The sequence below is a fragment of the Diabrotica virgifera genome, chromosome 4 (genome assembly GCF_917563875.1).
Source record: "Diabrotica virgifera virgifera chromosome 4, PGI_DIABVI_V3a".
NCBI lineage: Eukaryota > Metazoa > Arthropoda > Insecta > Coleoptera > Chrysomelidae > Diabrotica > Diabrotica virgifera.
Window position 1 is genome coordinate 243,678,187 of NC_065446.1, and position 25,147 is coordinate 243,703,333.

Genomic DNA, 25,147 nt, shown 5'->3' on the forward strand with positions numbered 1-25,147 from the left:
GGTAAAAAACTGAAAAATAAACGGGGGTCACTTAATAAACATTTTTTGTAACGCCATCCATTTTTAAGATACAGGGCGTTGAAGAAAACAAAATTTTACACATTTTTTACGATTTTGCCGAAACTACTGGCAACATTGTAATAAAACTTGTCGGGTTTTAAGAGGTAGTTATTGTGCATGTTTTGACATACAATTATAATTATTAAGGATTTGATATTCATCATTGGCGCGCTTAGGGGTAATGATCTGAAATTTTCAAAGAAAAAAAGATAGTACGCCACTGACATATTTCAAATTAACAATCATTTTTGAATTCCTCGTTCAGTTTGCGATAAAAAACTATGTTTATGCGCCGTTTTGCTGCAAAAAATAAAATATCTTAACGCTTCCAAAGTATTCGAATTAGTTTTTATAATGGATGTGCGAGTTTATGTAGATGTAGAAACTACTAATAGTAGTATTTTATTTCATAGAAGTTCGAATACTTAATATAATAACAAAAAATGCGATTTTTATTTTTAAAGGTGCGTTTCACCAATTTTAAAAATTTGAAAAAATTCAGGGTGAAATATTATGCAAAAATACACGTTATTATAATATTCATTTAAAATTTTAAAATCGTTCTAAAATTTAAATTTCCCGCCAAAAATTAAAAAAAATTCGGACAGAACTTTTTAAGGCTTACAACTTCTTTATTTAAAGTTTTTCGCTAGTTCTCGATGCGGCTGAGATAAAAAATAAAAACATAAAAACCCTAATTAGGCTCTAGGTGGGTCACATGACCACCTAGGGGGCTAAAAATTTCAGAAAGTTAGTTTTACTATATATGCTAAACGTTGACCTATATGGAATTCGAATCGAGTTGAGGGCACTTTTCATCATCTTACCCGGCTAGGCCATTTATTGAAGTTCCCTTAAATACGGAAGAATTAAAAAAAAAGAATGTGTGTGTACTTTGTACGCACGTAAGAAGTTATACTTCTATTTCTATTATATAATTTTAACGAAATAAATATACTTAACAGTTACAATACAAAAAATTAACAATAATTACCAAAAATTAACCAAAACTTAACAATGCCAAATAATAAAAAAAGAGAAAAAAGTATGAATCGTCCTGGATTTGAACCCGCAATCTCGCGATTTTTCGATCTCTGGTCCAATGCTCTACCAACCAGGCCTTCAAGGCGCATGTTACTGACGTTTCAGATATACATAGTTACACATCACGGTGACAAGTGAAATATAAAAATAGATGTTTTATTATTTTACGCCCAAGGAAGAAAAATCCAAAGACACAAAGTTATAATAAATAATACATTTACTAAAAAACACTAATATATTATTTTAATAGCTTATTTGCGCTGATACATAATTTGAAAGATTAGCAACTAAACGTCATACTGCCTGTGTGCGCATGCGCGCAGATTTATGAAAAATTTTACTCTCAATCGCGCCTAAAGAAGTATAACTTCAAAAAAATTTAAATTTGCTATGACAAATTTTAAATATAATTTAAACTTACTGTGACAGATCAAATTGATTACTGTTTAGACGGTATTAGTGGAGTCACTGAAGGTTTTCACCTCCGATTTCGTTGAAACTTCGTAGTTAGAAGATAATTCAAGGAACAAAGGTGACATGATTACAATTTGCGCTTTGGGTGAAATGTTTTTTATTAAAAATAATACAAGAAATCGATAGAGGGGCTACTTCTAAGCAAAATTTGTTATATAAAGTTATTAACATAAATCAATACTTTTTGAGTTATTAAATATCAAAGATTTTATTTTTTCTTAAAAATAATGCATGTTTTAAAGCTGTTTTTCACGTATTACTCAAAAACTATAAGCTTTTGTAAAAAAGCTATTATTACACAAATTAAAGATAATAAAAAATTTAATACATTCCCCACTCAAAAAACTAATCTAATGTTATTTCAAAGTGAGTTATGGGTAATTGAATGTATATTTTTTTCGACAAGTACTCAAGCACTTGTCAAAGTACTTCAAAGTACCTATCAAATGAGCTCCAGTAGAAGTTAATACCATCAAAATTAAGCCAGTTACGATGAAAATAAGAGAACCCTTTCAATTTTTTTAGGAAAAAGTGAAAAATAAAACATACGCCATTTCCACAAAAATTAAAATTTGTAGTAACCCTTACAAGAATTTTTTTACGTTAACATAGTTTTCACATGATTTCAACAATTTTGACCGGTTTAGAATGCATATTTTTGAAAAAAAGGATATTATTTAAAAAAAATCAGAATTTTTAAAATTATCGTACTTTTCATTTTCTTTTGAAAATAACTCCAAAAATACTCAATATACGTAAAAAATGATATATAACTAAATTTTAGTTTTTTCTGTTCCAAATACTTTACCCATTTTACTATTTCCGTATAGTAAAATCTAACCGAGCGAGAAACGTTTAAAATTTCAATTTTGCTGCGAGAACCATGTAACCGGGTTCCTTTAAAACCAATAAACCATTTAAACTTTTATTTTTAAAAAATTAAGAGGTTTAAAAGACTAATTTCGACGTTTTTAATAGCTCTTGAAATTAACTTTTAACTAGTTTTTAGGTAAACCTGATATCTTAAAAATTAACGGAGTTATTGACAAAAAAAGAAACAATACAAAAGAAACAATTCTCCCCCTCACCCCCCCAAACCCGACGCTCAAAATGGTGTGATTTTTTTCTGAACATTATGTGGACCATATAGAACAATTTGGTGTTGGAGGATAACTTTCACTTTGGATGTCTGGGTTTGGGTCTAACTATACCATACTGCATATATTATTTTTGTAGAAAAATTGCAGTCCTTAGTTTGTTTTTATTTGTTTGGTTTTGCTTCGTTTCAGTGCATTTCAGGCAGTTTGGTTCTATCAACTGTTTTAAATAAGTAAATAATTTTTTCTTCTCCTAAATTTTAACTTAATAATATTTCTCCTTTTCAGGACTTTAGTAACTTCGTAGACAGAGGATTTTATTACGTAAAGCATGATAAAACAACAGAAAATCTCTTCGTAGTGGACGAAATAAATTGGAAAAATATTAGAACAAAACTAACCCCGACATTCACGACAGGAAAAATGAAAATGATGTTTCCGCTTATAACCCACGCATGTGGACAAATGACGAAATTCATGGAACAATTGGCCGAAAAGAAACAAGACATCGATATCAGAGAGGTAAATCTTATCCATATAACTCTTTAACATTTCTATGTTCTCATGATTTTACCTTTTACTTCTTCTTTTATAAGTATATAGTTCTATATTGACTCTATTCGATTCTTCGTTACTAATTGACACAGTACCTACTCTTTCCAACCTATTGTCCAACATAAGTTCCGGCTCTATGGCTGTATCTTATCGTGGGCAGAAAACGAGATTTTATAGTGATATTTAAGCAAGAGGAAATTTTACTACCTTTTTATGGATTTCTAGTTTTATAAAATCGAAAAGCTATAAAAATTTTTACCGCCGACTGTTAAAAACCCTTTTAGTAGACGAAGCAACGAACTAAAAAGCCCAAAACCTAGGAATTTTGTGCAGTAAGATGAATCGTCATGCAACTTTTTGCATTCGATTCGTGAATGTGTCAGGCAATCTTGTGAACTAAATTGATCTCCGGCAAAAAATTTTGTGCATAAGTAAATGCATTTTAAAAGTGCATCTCGAAGAGATGAAAAATGAAAAATTTAGAACTCGGGAAATATTGACGGAAATGAGTTCAATTGGCCTGCCGGGTAAGATGGTGAAAAGTGCCCCCAACTCGATTTAAATTCCATATAGGCCACTTTTTAGCACCTATAGAGGAACTCACTTTCTGAAATTTTTAGCCCCTAGGTGGTCACGTGACCCCCCTAGAGGCTAATTAGGCTTTTTATGTTTTTATTTTTTATCTCAGCCGCATCAAGAGCCAGCCAAAAACTTGATTTAAAAAAGTTGTAAGTTTCAAAAATATCTAAATGAAAATTTTTTTTTTATTTTTTGGCGGGAAATTCGAATTTTTAGAACAATTTTAAACTTTTAAATAACTCTGAAAAATAAACTAAGACACTCGTTTTTACGAAAATCAATTATAATGTGTATTTTTGCACAATCTTTCACCCTGAATTTTTTCAGATTTTTAAAATTGGTGAAACGTACCTTTAAAAATAAAAAAAAATTTCGTTTTTTTTTTCGTTTTTTGATACAATTTTATACATGTTTTTCAAAAAAGGTAATACCGTCACTAGAATAGGTAAAAAACTGAAAAATAATTGGGGTTTGCTTAATAAAAATTTTTTGTAACGCCATCCATTTTCAAGATACAGGGCGTTGAAGAAAACAAAATTTTACACATTTTTTACGATTTTGCTGAAACTACTGGCAACACTGTAATAAAACTTGCCGGGTTTTAAGAGATAGTTATTGTGCAAGTATTGTGCATGTTTTGACATACAACTAAGGATTTGATATTCATCATTGGCGCGCATAGGGGTAATGGTCTGAACTTTTTAAAGAATAAAGATAGTACGCCACTGACATATTTCAAATTAACAATCATTTTTTAATTCCCCGTTCAATTTGTGACAAAAAATCTTTCTTCCTATTTTTTCACATTACGCGCCATTTGTATTCAAAAAATAAAAGATCTTAACCCTCACAAAGTATTCGAACTTCTAGTAGGTTCTACATCTGCATACATAAACTCTTACATCCTTTATAAAAATTAATTCGAATACTTTGGAAGCGTTAAGATATTTTATTTTTTGCAACAAAACGGCGCGTCGTATGAAAAAATGAGAAGATAGATTTTTTATTGCAAATTTAACGAGGAATTCAAAAATGATTGTTAAGTTGAAATATGTCAGTGGCGTACTATCTTTTTTTCTTTGAAAATTTCAGACCATTACCCCTATGCGAGCCAATGATAAATATCAAATCCTTAATTGTATGTCAAAACATGCACAATACTTACATCTTGAAACCCGCCAAGTTTTATTACAATGTTGCTAGTAGTTTCGGCAAAATCGTAAAAAATGTGTAAAATTTTGTTTTCTTCAACGCCCTGTATCTTGAAAATGGATGGCGTTACAAAAAATTTTTATTAAGCAAACCCCAATTATTTTTCAGTTTTTTACCTATTCTAGTGACGGTGTTACCTTTTTTGAAAAATATGTATAAAATTGTATCAAAAAACGAAAAAGAAAACCGAAAAAATGCGGTTTTTTATTTTTAAAGGTACGTTTCACCAATTTTAAAAATCTGAAAAAATTCAGGGTAAAATATTGTGCAAAAATACACATTATAATTGATTTTTTTAAAAGTGTGTCTTAGTTTTTTTTGAGAGTTATTTAAAAGTTTAAAATTGTTCTAAAAATTCGAATTTCCCGCCAAAAAATTAAACAAAATTTTTTTCGTATAGATCTTTTTGAAGCTTACAACTTTTTAAATAAAGTTTTTGGCTAGCTCTTGACGCGGCGGAGATAAAAAATAAAAACATAAAAAGCCTAATTAGCCTCTAGGGGGGTCAAGTGACCACCTAGGGGGCTCAAAATTTCAGAAAGTGAGTTCCTGTATATGTGCTAAAAAGTGGCCTATATGGAATTTAAATTGAGTTGGGGGCACTTTTCACCATCTTACCCGGCTAGGCCTTTCTTGGGGGTTTTGGAGGTCACCAAACACGAATTTTGTGACGACTATGGTCTCCAAGGTACCTGCTGTCGAAAAACTGAAAAATACGTGTTCAATATTTTTCAAAAATCTATCTAATGACACTAAACACGACCGCCCACTCCAACCCCTGGAGGTGGGGTGGGGGTAACTTTAAAATCTTAAATGGAAACCCCCATTTGTTATTGCAGTTTGGATTGTCTACGTAAAAATAAGCAACTTTTATTCGAGACATGTTTTCGAATTGTGGATAGATGGCGCTATAATCGGAAAAAACGATTTATCGTGATACCATAGGTAAATTATATAAACGGTCTAATATCCCGAGAAATACACTTCCAAATAAAAAACCAAAAATACGTGTTTAATATTGTTTAAGAGCCTATCGAATAACATCAAGCACGCCCCTGTACTCCACCCCCTGGAGGTGGGGTGGGGTGTAACTTTAAAATCAAATAGGAATCTCCATGTTTTATTGCAGGTTTGGATTCCTCATTAAAAAATAAGTAACATTTATTCGAAACATTTTTTAGAATTATTGATAGATGTCGCTAATAAATAGTGTTTTTCCGATTATAGCGCCATCTATCCATAATTCGAAAAAAGTCTTGATAAAAGTTACTTATTTTTACGTAAGGAATCCAAACCTGAAATAAAAAAGGGGAGCTCCTTTTTAAGATTTTAAAGTTACCCCCACCCCACCTCCAGGGGGTGGAGGGGAGGATCATGTTTGATATTACTCGATAGGCGTTTGAAAATATTAAACACGTATTTTTTGGTTTTTTATTTGGAAGTGTACTTCTCGGGATATTAGACCGTTTCTATAATTTACTTATGGTATCACGATAAATCGTTTTTCCGATTATAGCCTCATCTATCCACAATTCGGAAAAATGTCTCGAATAAAATTTGCTTATTTTTACGCAAGCAATCTAAATCTGCAATAACCAATTGGGGCTTCCATTTAAGATTTTAAAGTTACCCCCACCCCACCACCTCCAAGGGGTGGAGTGTGGGTTCCTGTTTAGTGTCATTCGATAGATTTTAGAAAAATATTGAACACATTTTTCAGTTTTTCGATTCAATCTTCATTTCGCGAATTATTCGATCGTTCCGCGAATTATTCGGTCGTCCCAGGCGACAAGTCCTACCCTGGGCACCAGGTACCTCGGAGACCATCGTCGTCATGAAATTCGTGTTAAGAGACCTCCAAAACCCCCAGGTATAAAAATTGAACTCATTTCCGTCAATATTTCCTGAGTTCTAAATTTTTCATTTTCTATCCCTTCGAGATGTAATTTGAAACTGCATTTTCGTATGGACAAAGATTTCTGCCGTAGATCAATTTAGTTCACAAAATTGCCTGACACTCTGTCGAATCGAATGCAAAAAGTTGCATGACGATTCATCTTACTGCACAAAATTCCTAGGTTTAATGCTTCGTTGCCTCGCCTATAGTAAGAAGTAATAAACTATAACCAATACATGGTGTGTAGAAAGATTTAAGAAATATATAAGAGTTGTCCAGAATCTCTATTGGAATCAAAAAGCACGAGTGAGGCTGAACAAATCAACGAACACAGAGGAATTTGAAATTTTGAAATTTTAAGAGGGGTGCGACAGGGGTGTATTTTCTCTCCTGTGCTGTTCAATCTCTATGTGGAGAGAGGCACTTGAAGGCACTGACTATGGTATAAAGGTCAACGACAAATAACAAATATTGGTACCCGATAAATAACATTCGTTACGCCGACGACACAGCGATAATCACAGATAACGAACATCCCAGGCAACCAAATAACGTTTACGAAGCGTTGAAAAGACGTCATAATTATCACCAAACCACGTCATATCACGTTTATTCGACGTCGAAAGTCACGTAAATTTGTCCCACCACAATTGACGTGATTTTTATCACGTTTTAACCTATGTGATATCAATAACGTAGTTTTTATGTCGTGTTTAGATTATTTTTCATTTTATGGTTTTAAAAACACACAACAATTATTCATATGGGTATTATTGGTATTGCAATTTTTCATTTAACTGTTTTAAATTTAGCTCACAGGCTGAAAGTAAAACCAAATGGAAGACTATCTAAAATGTATAGAATTATAATACTCTTAATGCAACAAATATGGAATTTTCACTTTTTATATAGGTGTACTTACTGTGTCAAAACTGAAACAACATATAAACTAATAAATAATTTATTAACAAATTAATTTAATTAAACTCGATAACACATAATTAGTTCATTAACAGAAAACAGAAAACACTAAAACAAAACAAATAACATAGCCTCAAACAGTTTTCAAGAAAAACTATTGCATTGAACTAACTCACTTGAGAAAAACGAACAAAAACCTCTTAATTAACACGTTTCTTCAACTAAATATCTAAATGAAAAGTCTTATTTTACCGCACAAAGCATGTAAACAATAAATGAAAAATTTCTTATGGAAATTGTTTGGAGTCATAAGCATTACTAAGTCTTTAAGCTCCTCCCAATTTTGTGACGTCAGACTTAGGCTATCAAATGAAAACGTGTTTTTAAACGTATTTTAACGTCATTAGTCTTCCGTATTTAAAATCACCTACAAAAGACGTTTCTACGACGTAATGTTCAAACATGTGTATATATTAAACCAAAAACTGACGTTTCCTCGACGTTATTGACGTCACTTGGTTGCCTGGGATGATATGCAGTTGATGCTAAATAAAATAAATACCGCAGGAAAAACGTATGGCTTGAAGATAATTGCTGGAAAAACCAAATGCATGGTAATAAGAAAGGGCCCACTTTTCAGAGTACAACTGCAAGTCGATAGTGCTCCAATCGAGCAAGTGAAAACAGTCAAATACTTGGAAATGATGGTGAATGACCAATGAGATCCTCAACAAGAAATAAAATGCTCTATCGAACAAGCAAGACAAGTTTTTATTAAATTTAAACCATTACTTTATAACCGCAATATTCCCTTCAATTTCAATTACAGAATGGTTAAGTGCTATGTATGGTCCATATTGTTATACGGCATGGAGACAAGGACCATGTTCCGCATGGACATGGACATGGACAGAAAGGGTGCGAAAAGAGAAATATGCTTTATTGTCACTGAAAATTATACAATGTTATGGACAAAACTTAACATAGAGTCACAAAAAATATATAATAGTTATAGTTATAGTTAGAGTTATATATAACAATAACAAATACAATTTTCTGAAATTAGATAAATCGTCAATAAAAAAATATAAACAAGTTAAAAAAGTGAAGCAAAGAACAAAACCAATATATTTCAAAATTACTATAAATTGCAAAATTGAACATACAACATATAATAAAACACAAACAAAGGAACCAACAAGTTTACTAATAAGTTTAAGCTGCTGTATGTGACACCCAAATATAGATAAATATACTTTAGTTATTTGTACATTTCTGTAATTTCTTAGTTATTCATTAAGAAACTCTTCTACTGAATAATATGGTCTTTTAGATAAATGAGCTTTTGTCATTTTACGGAACTTGAGGAAAGTTGTTGCAGATTTAAGTTGTAAAGGGAGATGGTTGTATAGTTTTTTATGCGGAATATAGTATAGATTTCTTTACTAACTCAGAAGACGGGATCGGTAAATAGACATCAAAAGTTAAATTTCTGGGGGAGTAGTCATGATGAGGCCTTGCTGGAAAGACATGCAGGTGTTTACGAATTAAGCAAACAGTTTCTAAAATATACAAAGATGGAAGGGTTAAAATTTCGTGATCTTTAAAGTAACTTCTGCAATGGGTTGTTCTTCTGAGGCCAAACAGATATCTTATTGCTCTTTTTTGTAATTTGAAAATAACATCAAATTGGGCAGTTTTACTAGACCCCCAAAAAGGAAGACCATATCGAAGATGAGACTCGAACAAAGAAAAACATGTTATTTTAGAAGATGTTAAATTGAGTTTCTTCGAATCAGATCTTATGGCGTAGCAGGCTGAGACGAGTTTCCTCCTTAACAAATCGATATGAAGGGACCATGAGGTTGCTGTCTAAAAGAATACCAAGAAATTTTACAGAATCAATGGTAGAGATCTGGCTGTTATTCACAAGCATGGGTTGAAGAGCACCTTTATATGATAATGCTACCGTTCTATCCACGTTAATGGAGAGTAAATTAGATCAGACCAGGTTTTTATCGTAAGAAGATTAAAAGTTATAGTTGCATGAAGAGTTGCAATAGTTGAGTTGCTCCAAGTGATACTGGTATCATCAGCAAAACGAAAAAAAATTTCATCGATTTTTAAATAAGTGATGTCATTTATAAAGATAAGGAAAAGTAGAGTACCCAATACTGAACCTTGTGGTACTCCACATACAATGTTTTTGAGACTAGAGTCAGTATCATTTGCTCTAACCAGTTGTTTCCTATTATCTAAGTAAGATTTAAACCAATTTAAAGAAATACCTCGAATTCCATAGAAATTTAGTTTTTTAATCAAAATGTGATTTACACAATCAAAAGCTTTGGCCTAGTCACAGAAAACAGTGGCAGTATAAAGATTTTGGTTTAGTGCTTGGTAAACCTCGTGAAGTACAAAAAACATGACATCAGTAGTACATTTATTAGTTAAAAAGCCGAACTGATTTTGTGATAAAATATTGTTATCAAAGAGAAAGGACATAAGTCGGGTTTTTATGAGCCTCTCTTCTCTCTCTCTACTGCTTCATGATCCGATAGTTCCGCATTAATAACTGTAGAGCAGACATCAAGGGGTCAGAAATCGGAGACAGTATAATCGATTTTGGCAGATGTAGTTTTTGTAATCCTTGTAGGAGAATTAACGTGCATTGAGAGACCATATGATTCAAATATGTTGACCAAGAACATTTGGGTAGCACAAGCAGCAGCATAATTTATGTTGAAGTCCCCGCATAGAATTTTTCTGCTTTTGTGAGGCAATATTGAGTCTTAAGAAGAGCAAATACTGAGAGAGAATTGCTCAACTTGACCAAGGCACGAAAAATTGGATCCCTGGGCAATATCCTGAGAGGGGAAAAATACGCAATCCCTCAACTGCTCATCCAAAGAAAAATTTAGGCTAAGAGAGGAGTAGGTCGCACACAAATGTTGTGGCTGCGAAAGAAAAAGAACTGTACAGGCATAACTAACATTGGCGAACTTTTACATGTCGCAAAAGACAGACGTCTGACCTTAAGATAATTTGACGCAAAAAGACAGAGAAAGATTTGTTTTTTAGAACGATATGTATTTTAGATCATGTAAATAATATTTCTTGGAATATACAAAATGGTCTGATTTTTGAGGTAATAAAATGTTTAAAAGACATTTAACGAAAGTTAATTTTTTGTCATAATGAAAATATGTTACAGAGCAGTAAAAACAGTACTGCATTATATCTATTCCTTTATTAAATGGCTTTTCCTTTTTTAATTTTGCAGTGTTTGGCCATGTTTACCACAGATGTGATAGTATCTTGCGCATTAGGGCTCGATAGTAACTGTTTTACAGATAAAGAAAGCAAATTCAGAAATATAGGAAAGTCGTACTTCAGTTTTAAGGATGTATTACTTGCAGCTAAAGTATCGTTGATGAATTATGCTCCGGAGCTAGCTGTACAATTAGGTATGTTTTAATTTGTTTTGGAATTCAAAGAAGTTAGTTAATGCGAGTATTAGTATAAACATAAATAAGAAATAATCACCTAATGGCAACATGGAAGGCAACCGTAAATACGTATTTAGACAGGATTTTGCAGAATGGATCCAAACCACACTTTGTTAAAACTGAGATATTAGCCAAAAACTTTACGGTAAAATTTAAAATTCTCTATTAAAAATACTCATGGTTTAACATTAAAATCGTCAATGTATGCATTAGCTTTGATTTAGCATAGACTGTTTGATTCAACAAAACAGTTATTTTAAGAAAATCCACTTTTGAGGCTTGGTTCCCTTCTGCAAAATAACTTAAGTAAATTTGCATAAAGGAACCAACCCACATGTATATGTTCTGCAGAACGCTGTCATGCTGCAACGATAATGTTGGTTAGTTCTTTCGCTACTAGAGGACGGTATATATCGTATGTGGCTTGGTTCTTTTCTGCACAAGTATCTACGGGGTATTTTACAACTTTGAGACTGTTAATAGGAAAAATACCTATTTATGGTTTGGTTCCTTTCTGCATAATACCGTCCATTTATGACTATTTGGTCGTCATCAGTACGGTACAGTCAGGGCCCCCGTAAGGATAACTGGCGCCTGTGTGCAAAAAAGGATTTTGGCGCCCCTAAGGCATTTTGGATCATGTTTTTCTATTTATTTTTTGAAGGTAGGTAGTTAGGTAGGTGCTTGAAATAAAGCAAAAAACTGAACTTTAGAAGTCATATTTATAGTCCAGTCACTCACGGTAAAATATTGCAAAACCTACGAATTTTAAAGAATGAGAAAAGAAAATAATGTCCAATTCGAGTCTCTTGCCATCCTCTGACACCGTGTTTCGGGGTCTGTACCCCTTATCAAAGAGGCTATGCAAGTAGACTGAATTGAATCAACTCGAAACGAAGAAGAACTGCATATATTAAAATATCTGCAGCATAGTTTGGTTAGACTGTCCTCTAACGGGGAATGACAAGATAAATAAAAATAAATTTCGACCAAGAGTCAGGATTCTGTTAACCGAGATACGATAGTACCAAGCGGCGCCGCTAGGAGGAGCACTCCAATAATGCGTCTCAGAATACTTTAACGAAACGTGGTCATTTTGTACTCTAAACCGAGTAAGGTATGAAAAAGAAAAGAAAATAATCGTTTTCGTTTTGATTCAATTCGAGATTTTTTAAAGAATGGCTTGCATTGACATGAAATTTGGTATACACATACCTAACATGTCAAATAAAAAAGTGTTATTGTGAGGATGTATGCTTTTGCCCTGGATGTGAGTTTCACCCCTTCTCGGGGGTAAAAAACTTAGAAACGCTCAAAAAAGGATTTGGATAAAATTACTCATTTTAAGCAACTTTTGTTCCATAGAGCTTTTTCAATAAGTTCAGTAAGTATTTTATCGAACAAAATGTTCTTACCAAAAATAAAGCTTATAAAAAAGTGAAAGTGAAACATTATTTTTAAGTTTCTAACTTCAAAAGTAAGTAAGTTACGCTAAAAATAATGATGGTTCCTTTTTTGATAAAAAAAATCATGAAAATCCCTAATTAGCGTCCCAAATGAAATTAATCGTACCGCTTCACTACAAGTTACTTATGTATTGTTTATATGATCTGAAGTTTCATCGGTTCAAAGTGCTTTTTTGAAAAGGCTGTTCTAGTTAAAAGGGCTTGAACGCGTCGTTAATCACGTGTGTATGCAAATTTTGAACAGCCATATCTTAACAAATTTTTGTTTTACAGGAAAACAAAAAATCCAAAATATTCAGAATAGAAAAACTTGCATTTTTTACTGTTTGAAATTTTTGGTACCACCAATAATTTTTAAGTTATTTTAAAAAAAGCAATTTTTTTCAAGATAAAAAAAATTGTCCAAAAGATTTCTTTTACCAAAAAAGGGACCAACTTTATTTTGAGCATAACTTACTTACATTTGATGCTAGAAACTTTTTTAAAGAACAAATATACAGCTTGTTTTAAACACTTTAAAGAAGTTTTAATGAGTTGTCGCCGAAAAGTGCTTCATTTTTTGGGTATTTCACGTTGAAATATGCGATATGGAATTCGATGAATAAGAACCTACTTTTCATTAGCTACAACTGTGCTTCTACTGGGTGTACAGACCTCATATGTCAGCCATTTTTTTAAACGCTTTTATTTAGTTCAATAGTTTGCGTCAAATCTTTAGACGTTAATTTGACTGCCTTTTCTTCAATACAAATGAATGAAAATTTGTAGACATATGCATTCGCGGGAACAATACACGAATAATCAATAAAAAAAATTTTTTCATGTTTATTAATTGTTTACATAAAAAAAAACGATTTTAATAGAAAACGCTTATATTCTCTTGTTTTTTACAATGTAAAAACTTGAAACTTTTACGGATTGTATAGCTAATGATATGAACGATACATAATTTCACTTTTTACGTTAATTGTTTACGTTATGCTTCATTAATAAACAATTAAGTTTCAAATTTTTTGCCGATTCCGACTACTTTCCATGTTAGTACATCATAATATGTTTTATACATATTTTAATCAACTTGACGATATATTTTAATGTTTGAAAAGTGTAAGACTCTAAAAAGTAAAAAATAAAAAAATATGAAAAAAAAGTTTTAAGAAACGCTTTTCTTTAGTTACGAGTGACTAAAATTAAAAATATTATAAAAAAATCCACAAAAAAGAAAAAATAAAAAAAAAAATTGGAAAAATCTAACACATTCGTTAAAGAAAAGCGTGGGGCGAAAACCGTTTATTCGATGAACACGCGCCACGCTTTTCTTTGACGGATGTGTTAGATTTTTTCAATTTTTTTTTTATTTTTTTGAAGTTATACTTCTTTACCGGCGATAGAGGATAAATTTTTATATGGGAAAACCTAGCGACCGGGCGCATGCGCATTATAACTTTGTTCTGATTGGATGTTCAAATGACATGTCAAAAATTATTCAATATGGCGGCTGTGGCACAGCTGTAGTTAGATTATTTATGGTTGTTACGTTTTAAAATTTGTGTGAAAAGAAACAACAAACAAAAGTTAGTTAATAGTTATACTGCCTTTTTAAATAGTTTTCATATACCTATATTTTTGGACTTTTGGACAAGGAAAACTCATTCTAATTTGGTAAGTAGTTTTTATTATAATCATATTGTAATTATACATTTGGATTAGGTTGAAATACATACATTTATTTTCTCAAGAATGCGGATTTTAGAGAGAAATCCCAAATTAGGTTCGATTTTTATTTTTAAATTATGATTTTTTGGAGTAGATTTATTTATCTAGTAGGTATGTAATGCTTTGATTTACATACTTAATTTGATTACCAACAAAAGTTCTACCAATCTTCATCTAATATATTGTTTTCTTAGTGTTTTGTTATATTTTTATATTTTCTTCCACAAAATTTAAACTACATAATTTAATTTTCAAAACAACTGTCAAACAGTAAAACGTTTAGTTACCGTATTTTTCCACATGATAAATAATGTGCGATTGGACGAGTGAGTCTACGCTTCGATTACGAGTCAAAGCGGCACGAAATTCACGGGTTCAATTCCCGATGCAAGTTTTATTTTTTTATTTTTTTATGCATGTTATGATTGTAAGTATATTTGTTATATAATTTTTTTTTCAGAAAATGCGTATTTAAAATTTTTGCCAACAATTATTATCGTTCAGAAATCATTTTTTCTTTGTGGCATTTTTCAATGTGCTTGTGTGCGTTTTATTCTTTTATTTTTTTTAATTTTTGGTATTGTCTTAAAAATCACATAATATGTAGTAGAAGTATAACTTCTTACGTGCGTACAAAGTACACACACATTCTTGTCTTTTTTGTGGATTTTTTTATAATATTTTTAATTTTAGTCACTCGTAACTAAAGAAAAGCGTTTCTTAAAAATTTTTTTCATATTTTTTTATTTTTAAACTTTTTGTAAGCTATTTTTTTGATAAGAGCATTTTTTTTTTTCGATAAAATACTTACTTTTTGAGTTATTTGGGAAAAACCGTCTAAAAACAGGGTTTTTGTTAAAAAATGAACATATTCACTCGCAAATAACTCGAAAAGTATTAACTTAGTGAAAAAATTCTATAGAAACAAAGTTCCTTAGAATTACTCAGTTTATTCAATTCCAGGCTTATTTTGAACGTATGTTTTTCACCCCCGAAAAGGGGTGAAACCCACCCCCAGTGCAAAAGCATACGTCGGCACAATATCACTTTTTTTCTTTGACTTGTTAGCTATGTGTATTATGTGTATGCCAATGTGTATTTCATGTCAATGCAAGCGGTTCTTTAAAATTCACAACAAAAACCGTGAGTAAATGGACTATTATTTGTAGACTAAAATATCAAAATGAAACAAACATAATAAAATCATAACAAAATAAATTAAAATGCCTAACTTCCGACATAGTCTTGCATATAGGAATCAGCAGTAACTGGATGATATAGGTACCTACTAATAAAATTTTTGTGTGTATTTCTTCTTTATCTAATATTTCACAACCAGGAAAGTTAATTTCGACCAATCCATCTCTTTCCCTCCACTTTTTCTTATATTATAAGGCAAAGTAGACGGAATTTAGGTCCTCTAATTATTATATGGCCGAAGTATTCTTCTATTTATTTTCTTCTATTTATACGTAATCCTATTTAATTGTTCAACTTTTATTTTAAAATTAATTTTTGTTTGTTTTTTTTTTCAAATTTTTTGCAATTTTTGACCCTGTGTTTTGGCGCCCCTAAAGGATGGCGTCCGTGTGCATTGCACACTTTGCACATATGGTAGCGGGGGCCCTGGGTACAGGCAAGTTAGAATAGGAAATAATTAACCCGGGAAAGGATCACTATACGAGCAATGCGACCATTTTGTGGCAAAATGTTCGAAGACTCTAAAGTTCCAAAGTAAGGGATGGTCACTAGCTCGAGCTTAGCTCGTCAAACGAGCCGAACTTCCAGCTCAATCCGGTTTGTTTCTTGCCAGCCGAGCTTCGAGCTGGAATCAAAGTTTATTCGAGCCGAACCGAGCTGAATTCGAAAAGAGCCAAGCCTTCCTTGACGAGCTTGTCAATATTTTAGCAAATACTTTAACACTCTTTCTAATTCATTTATTTCTGCTAACACTGATACTTTTGTTTGAGAATAAGGGATTTAGACTCGGCTCGGCTCGACTCGCAATATTCGAGCCGACACGAGTCACGAGCTCAACTATTCCAGAGTTACTGGAACTAATACATCCACGGAGGAAGCTACAGCTACCTGTAAAAAAGCGTCAGAATGTTTTATAATAAAAAAGTCAATTTATGCGTACCACTATAAATATAGATGAGGAATAAATCAATGACAAAACTGGCATTTCAAGGTCTTCTAACATTTTTCCACTAAATGATTGAATTTATTTGTGGATTTAAACAATTCTGTTGTAGGAATTCCAAGCCTGAAAAAGGAGCAACGCCAATTTTTCGTCAATATAATTGGTTCAACAGTCGATTATAGAAGAAAAAATAACGTAAGAAGGGAAGATTTTCTTCAGTTGATGATCAACTTATTAGATCAACCAAAGGATGCTCCAAATCATCTAACGTTCGATCAAGTGGTAAGAGAGAAATAAATATATTACTTATATACATGTAGGTAGTACAGAACTATTTATATTTTACAGATAGCTCAAGTCAGCATCTTCTTCGTGGCAGGTTTTGAAACATCATCTTCGACAATGACATTTGCTTTATATGAGTTAGCGAAACATCAAGAATTACAAGACAGACTTCGAGACGAAATTAACACAGCTTTAAACGACAAAAAAGAACTAACTTACGAGTCCATCAACGAAATGCAGTACCTTCAACAAGTTATTGATGGTTAGTGCAGATATTTTATACAGTAACGAAACTCCACTTTCAAAATTTTTACAAACTTCAAGAACAACCTCACAGCAGGCCCAGGACATACACTATGTAGTTATCCTGGCTGGATATGTTTCTTTGAACTGTCCTCCTACGAGATCTGGCATTTAAGTTCCAAGAGTGTTGGTACAACAATTTTGCACTTTTTTTTAATTTTTCTTTTTCCCCCACCACTATAGTGTTACTATACTACTGTGATAAGCAATGCTGCAATGTGAAATGTTTAGTATCCATTTCACGTGAACTAAACCCCTTATATCGAAGAACATAACTTCATTATTTTTTATTAGACGTCGAAAATGATGTATGTAAATTATGATGTATCTCGGGCTATTCGTACTATTCTGTCCTCTGCCATTCTACTAATGTGCTCGTTCCATTCCTGTTTCCGTTTTGTCACCCATCCATTTATGTCTTCTACATTGCATGATCTTCTTATGTTTTTGCTTCTCTCCCTATCCAACAGACTTTTCCCTGATATTCGTCGGAGTATTGTCATCTCTGTTGTTTCTAGTAGTCGTCTCGTTTTAGATGTGTCAGGTCTTGTCTCCGCCGTGTATGTCAATATAGGTCTAATTGCTGCTTTATAGATTCTTGCTTTTGTGTCTTGTCTTTAGGCAAAAACCTGTTTGTTCTTCCAGATTGTGTCATTAAGAGATCCCGCAGATTTACTTGTTTTTAAGCTTTGTTGTCGACTTCCTCTTCAACATCTCCCTAGCTGGTTATATCTATTCCCAGATATGTAAACCTTGCTTCCTGCTTTATTATTTCCCATCAATTTCGATTTTACATCGTTGTGGGTATTTAGATCTTGTCATATATTTTCTTTTTTCTGCTGATATTATCATATTGTATTTCTTGGCTGTTGTCTTGAAGATGTGTGTTAATCTTTGGAGATCGTCTTCTGTCTCGGCGATTATTGCTGCGTCGTCTGCATAATAATATTTGGATTTCTTTGTTCCCCATTCTGTAACCATGACCTTTACATACTGCTTGTATTATTTCGTCCATTATTCTATTAAAGAGCAGTGGGCTTGTCTGACGAGTCACCTTGTCTGACTCCGCTTTGTACTGGTATAAACGGCGTTAGTTTTCCATTTATCTTTGCCTGTATTCGATTATGAAAATATATGTTTTCGATGGTTTGTATAATATTGATTGGTATGTTTCTTTTATACAGTAAATGTAAGACGTCTTCGACTTGGATGCGATCGAAAGCCTTTGTCAGGTCTATAACACATAGATATGCTGGTTTATTGTACTCAATGGCCTTTTCTGTGATTCGTCTCAGTACAAATACGGCGTCTACGCAGGATCTTCCGGATCTGAATCCTTATTGTTCATCTCATAAAGTTATTAGTTTATTAATTTTGTTGGTTAGGACTTTTGTGGTTAGCTTAAGTGCGGTGTTCAGTAGATTTATACCTCTATGTATGTTATTATTCGTGGTATTTAATTCTATAAACAAGGAATCATTTCTTAAAATAGATAGATCTCTTGTTTATGGAATTTCACACCTCGAACCAAAGCACTCCGCTGAGCTGAATATATTAATGAGTCTCTTAGAAATATTGTAGTACTATACCGCTTCACGCTGCATAAAAAGTTACATTTAATATTACCTACCTCCTTCGTTTGTCCAGACAAGAATTTGTCCTCTAATCTTGATTGAAAATCCATGTTACTAATTTAAAATTCAAATCAATCACAATAACAGCTCTTTCAACACGGGTAAAAGAAAAAACAATATTTTTTGTCGCAAACATCAAAAAGATCAAGTCTCAAGCTTTATTTGACAAATAGTACCACCAACTACATTTACACGGCAAGCAAAACCAGTAGCACCGGAGACAACTGAAGGAAGTATGAAGTATATTATGTTCAACAATGGACGCTATATGCTATGTGACGATGATGGTGATGGTCTGATCACAGCACAAATTCAATATTCGATATAATATCTGTAGATCGGTACAATCTAGGTCTAGGTCAATTTATTTAATAATATCATTAACATATTATTAACAGTTTTCTAATAGGTAGGTATAAACAATTACTAAGAATAATCAAAGACTAACTAACATATATGAGACTTGTTACTTACCAAAAGACTGACTAATATCAATATTCATTCCACTTCCCAAAAAAGCCAACGCTAGAAAATGTGAAGTACATAGTTTAATTAGTTTGATGAGACATGTACTTAAAGTACTCCTTACTATCATTCATTCGCGCATATACACCAAATTAGAAGAACAGCTGAGTAAAGTTCAATTTGGATTCAGAGCAGGACTCGGAACGAGGGAAGCACTTTTCAGCTTGCAATGTCTCATACAGAGAGCCAGGGATGTCAACTGCGATGTGTATGCATGTTTCATAGATTTCCAGAAGGCCTTTGATAAAGTCCCACATGGAAAACTAATCGATATCCTAAAAACATCAGGACTCGATGGTAAGGATATAAGACTCGGCTCAAACTTATATCTCCAACAAAAAGCAACAGTTCGATTCGAAAATGAACTGTCCGAAATCTTCACAGTCGAAAAAGGAGTTAGACAAGGTTGCATACTGTCACCAGTATTATTTAACATATACTCTGAAAACATCTTTAGAGAGGCCTTGGACGAATCAGAAGACGTTTTTACAGTAAATGGACAACTTATAAATAATATTAGATATGCAGACGATACAGTACTGCTGGCAGATAGTACGCAGGGGCTCCAAAGGATCATGGATAATGTTGTAGAAGCATGTAACAAATACGGCCTAAAACTACATTGTAAGAAGACAAAAATAATGATCATTAGTAAAAACACCAACATAAACGCCCAAATTACCGTAAACAATACACCTTTAGAGAGAGTACAGAAAATATGCTATCTGGGCTGCAACATTAAGGAACTTGGGATCATAGCTACGAAATAAAAACTCGTATTGAAAAGCCAAAAGCTCCTTTAACAGTCTTAGGAAAATTCTGTGCAACTTGTTTAAGTATCAATATACGCATAAGAATTCTTAGATGTTACGTCTTTAGTGTCCTCCTCTACTGAGTTGAAAGCTGGAGCCTGACAGAAGATGCCATAAAACGGTTAGAGGCGTTTGAAATGTGGTGCTACCGACGTATGTTGAGGGTCTTATGTATACACCACACAACTAATAAAACTGTTCTCCAGAGGCTAAGAAAAGACAAAGAAATAATTAACACCGTAAAGAACAGAAAATTGGCTTATTTCGGCCACATAATGCGTAATGAAAAATACCGACTGCTACAGTTGATTCTACAAGGCAAGATTGAGGGCAGGAGAGGCCCTGGACGTAGACGTATATCCTGGCTGGCCAATCTTATGAAGTGGACTGGTCTAACGTCAACTGATCTATTTCGAGCTGCCGTAAATAGAACAAGATGGGTCAATGTGGTCGCTAACATCTCCAGAAGATAGGCACCTTTAGCAGAAATCAAAGACAGGAAAATACAATACATGAGTCTTGTGTTGAGATCTGAAAGTTATGAATTACTCTAAAACATATTGGAAGCTAAAGTGCAGGACAAAAGGTCAGTAGGTGGACGCTAGAACTCGTGGCTGAAAGACATGAGAGGATGGTTTGACAGCTCTTACACAGAAATCTTTAGTGTAGCAGTTTCCAAAGCTGCAATTGCCATTTGGGTCACAAATCTTTGAAAGGAGAGCAGGCAGTAAGAAGAGGAAGAACAGTTTTTCATTTGCATGTAAACAAGACCTTAGAAGTTGTCCTATATATTGTTCAAAAAAGTATAATAATTGAAGTAGCATATGCAAATGTCTTGTCAATAAGAATAAAAGTTTGTGAAGAATTTAATATTATTTCCTTTTTATTTCCAGAAACTTTAAGGTTGTATCCAGTAGTTTCAAATCTTCAGAGGAAGTGTGTGCAAGATTACACATTTAAAAACTCGAATATGGTCGTAGAAAAGGGTGTAACTTGTGTGATACCGATATTTAGTATACAGAGAGATCCTGAATTCTTTAAAGATCCTCTGATGTTTGACCCCGACCGATTTAGTCCTGAAAATAAAAATAATATTGTTCCGTATTCGAATTTACCGTTTGGAGAAGGACCTCGAAACTGTATAGGTGAGTATATTATTTATTAATATATTTTTTGTTGCAGTCCTGTAATTTCTCTTTAGTATTTTTGCTTTTTCTCGTAAATTCTGGACACTTCTGGAGGATCTTATCAGTCTTTTCTTTGTAGTTTTCCATTTTCGTCTGTAGTGACTTTGACATGTGTTATAGCAGTCCTGATTTCAACCTTGGTTTTCACGTAGTCCTTTAGTGTCGTGTTAAGGAGTGCCTTCGACTTCTTTAGGACCTCTTTCACCGTCTTTCTCAACGCTCTTAGCTCTTATCTTTCTCTTCTCTCTTCTGCGGCCCACTGAATCGTCCATATTCTTTCTCCTTTTCTGCTCGGTCCCTTACTTTTTTCTGATTTTCCCTTTCTCTCAGTCCTCGTAGGTAATCTACCTATGGAGTCTCTCCATCTTAAGATCAGAGATTCAGTCAGTTATTTAAGCTGTTTCCACTCCGTGTCCTTGTGTAGATTGTCATCGTTTTCCTTGTGTTTTGCTTTATTAAAACTAGTCAGCTGTTTCGCATTTATATATGTCCCCACGTTTTGAGAAGAATAAAGGTCTAGCTTAGACTTAGATTAGTTTATCCAGCTAAGACATTTATCACCCCGGAAGGTTATCAGGTATTCTGGGGCACCATTTGCGACTGCTTTCCACGCAGCCTTTCATCCCCTGATTACGGTGCTCACGAAAAGGTATTGCCGATTTGTTATCGTGGTGTACTCTTCTTGATTAGTCATGGTTTTCTCGTACAACGTCCGCATACTGCCTGTGTTCTTCAACTGTAGCTCTTGTCCTACACTGTTGGGGAAATTGAAAGAATAAAGGATGGATAATGAATAGGTAATACTTCTAGTATTGTAATCGGATTCAGATCTGATGTATATTTCGATAATAGTGAGGAACTGAAGACCTCCAAATTTTCGTCAGGGATTGGTACAATCAGATGAAGGTTTTTTGGTATGGAAGACACCGACGCCGGACGCTATTTAGACTGTTCTGGGTTTCATCGGTCGTACTCCCCTCACATTATTAGGGACCAAGACCAATCATCCGGCCTATCAACACGTGGAGGTCAATTTACATCCCAGGAAGAGTAAGAATTGGATTGATACCATTATTAAGCTGAGGGAAGATGTAATGATATTTCTTTTTCAGTTAGTTTGTACACTATTGTATGATCTAATGAGTAGATTGCCGCGAAGTACAAATATTTAACATTGTTTTTATCTATATTAACATTTCTTTTTTTACAGGATTAAGATTTGGATACATGCAAAGCAAAATAGGTATTATAGAGATTATACGGAGATTTAAATTGACAATTAGTCCAAGTACCAAGATGCCCATACAAATAGACCCTGATTTCTTTATATTACAGCCACTAGAAACTCTTTATTTGCAAGCAGCACCAATATAATGAATTTTAAAAATTTGTTAGTAATTCTTAACATTAGTTTTTAATTTTAGTAATAATAAAATAATAAAGTAAAACCCTCACATAGAGAAGTAAAACTCTCACATGCAACCCATTCAACATTTGAATAATAAAATAGTTTGTAGACTTATTAGTTGTGTTTTATTTATATTTGTTAGAATTTGGATATATTACTTATGTAAACCTTATAGGCTGATAATACTTTGACTGCGCACTGAAATCTAAAATTGTTCCTCCAGTGCGACAGAGAAAAGTGTTTGTCAAAAATGAATAACCATTTTCAATTTCATTGCAACACGAAACTACAGCCGCATCATTATTTTAGTTCAATCAGAGACTGCAACAAGCACCTCTACCGGTTTCGAAACTTATTAGTCTCTCATCAGGAGGCACATATGCTGCTCTCTCTGACCCAACTAGGACAAACCCCGGCGTGCAGTCACGGATCGCAACGAACGAAATGGCAGGGATGCCCTAGCGGCAACTGCTATCAAAAAAACTAAGTTTTCAATCTAATAGCACATAAAACAACATCCAAAATGTTATTCTACGTCCTACCAGACTAAAAACAATGGGAACCTTCTCTGGTAACACCTCCGAGGCTTTTACAATTTGCAAGCTATAACGGATGCTGAGACTAAGGAAGATGAGGGAATTTTACAATTTATAATTCACGTCCCATCTGCTCAGCGCGGTAAAGTTCCAACGAGAATGGTTCCCCATTCGTACTCCAATCGGAGTAAACATGTAAATCAAAAATGAATAACCATTTTCAATTTCGTTGCAACACGAAACTACAGCCGCATCATCATTTTAGTTCAATCAGAGAGTACAGCAAGCACCTCTACCGGTTTCGAAACTCATTAGTTTCTCATCAGGAGGCACATATGCTGCTCTCTCTGACCCAACTAGGACAAACCCCGGCGTGCAGTCACGGATCGCAACAAACGAAATGGCAGGGATGCCCTAGCGGCAACTAGGCAACTACGAACGGATTAATACATTTCAAAACAATAAACTAGAAAACGGTAGTTTTAGAAAGTTAATATGCCGCTTTGGAATGGACAATATATACACCGTTCTTAGGCGTCACCGCCATTCGTTAGGGATCTATGGAGGAGTATCACCAAGCCGCAAGCCCTTATATCCCTTGCCGTACCGCTCCTCCATAGGCCGATCAGACGCCAGTTTTTTCCAGACCAAGTCGTAGACTCTCTATTGAGTTTTATACTACGGCGTTGGCCTTTTATTAATTTCATGACCTAGCTGAGGCTCGAACCAGCGATAGCAAATCCACTAAACTTGTCGATCGATTGCGTCTCAGCTAACTAGACCGTCTAGACCGACAATATATGGACAATATACAATGTTTGTAAATGGTTTCCTAGAAAGAGAGGATCGTAAACAATTTTGTTTAGTTAGGAAAGAGGGTTTTTCTAGATTGTAAGTAAATTTAATTATAATATCTCCTGGAAATTGACAAGACATAAAATTTGTATACAATTTGTTCTTAAGAAAAAAAGTAGGGAAATGATCTATGGAGAATGGTTGTGATTGGCAAGGAGACCGATGGAGGGAGAATAGAGTGGTTGATTTTCGAATTTATAAGGGACAAAGAATTCACTGTGTAATTGAGATCGGAAGTAACCAGTCCAGTTCGAAAGTGGTATTTTTGCGCAAAGTGGTTAATTTGGTGGCCGTAGAAGCAGATTTGTGTTTGAGATGAAATCGTGATCAAGTCGAGAAGTACAAACTCCTTGTGTCCGAATAAATTCCAGTTTGTGTCTGGAACGAGTAGCCGGTTTATATCAATTTGCACGAGATATCGAGCTGAGAGAAGAAATCTTGGCATTATAAAGATTGATATTGTTTGTATCGAGTCAGAGATTTAATTGAGGAGAGAATTCGACCGAGTGCTGTTTTTATTTGTGAAACAGTTTGAAGGAGAAGGACAGTCGCAGCATCAGAGGAACACGTTGTGGGAGAACCGAGGACAACACAATCCATGAGAAGAAGTAAAGAAGATAGAAAAGGTTAGTCAGATTATTTGTGAAAAGAGAGAGTTGTTTTATATTACATACCATACTTGTTTTTTGTCAACTTAACAGTTTTACAGCATAATTTATTCATTCATAAATTCATAGAAGATATAAGTAATCTATTTAAAAAGTGAAAATTAAATTTTTTTTTATATATAATAATAAGAACAGTCTATCGAACAATTTAAATGAATTTTGGTAAAAAAAAGAAATAGTAGAATTAAAGTTTTTTTATTAGATAAGAAATTTTTACAACAGAATTAAGGTCCAGCATACTTTTTGAATCTTATATTTATG

The 25,147-nt window shown here is 33.4% G+C and overlaps 1 protein-coding gene across 3 annotated transcripts in view; it reads left to right on the top strand.

Annotated features, from left to right (window-relative positions):
• LOC114347172 (probable cytochrome P450 6a13) overlaps positions 1-25,147 on the top strand; it is a 152,453-nt gene that overhangs the window by 30,261 nt on the left and 97,045 nt on the right. Inside the window, exons 3-8 of one of the 3 annotated variants that reach the window (XM_050649928.1) lie at positions 2,964-3,197; positions 11,123-11,306; positions 16,786-16,955; positions 17,022-17,220; positions 21,126-21,377; positions 22,630-22,941. The exons of the other annotated variants lie outside the window; for them this stretch is intronic. Of the exons in view, the coding sequence (XP_050505885.1) occupies positions 2,964-3,197; positions 11,123-11,306; positions 16,786-16,955; positions 17,022-17,220; positions 21,126-21,377; positions 22,630-22,793 (1,203 nt within the window). The 3' untranslated portion in view covers positions 22,794-22,941. Of the gene's footprint in view, positions 1-2,963; positions 3,198-11,122; positions 11,307-16,785; positions 16,956-17,021; positions 17,221-21,125; positions 21,378-22,629; positions 22,942-25,147 lie in introns of those variants that run through there. 3 annotated transcript variants of the gene reach the window in all.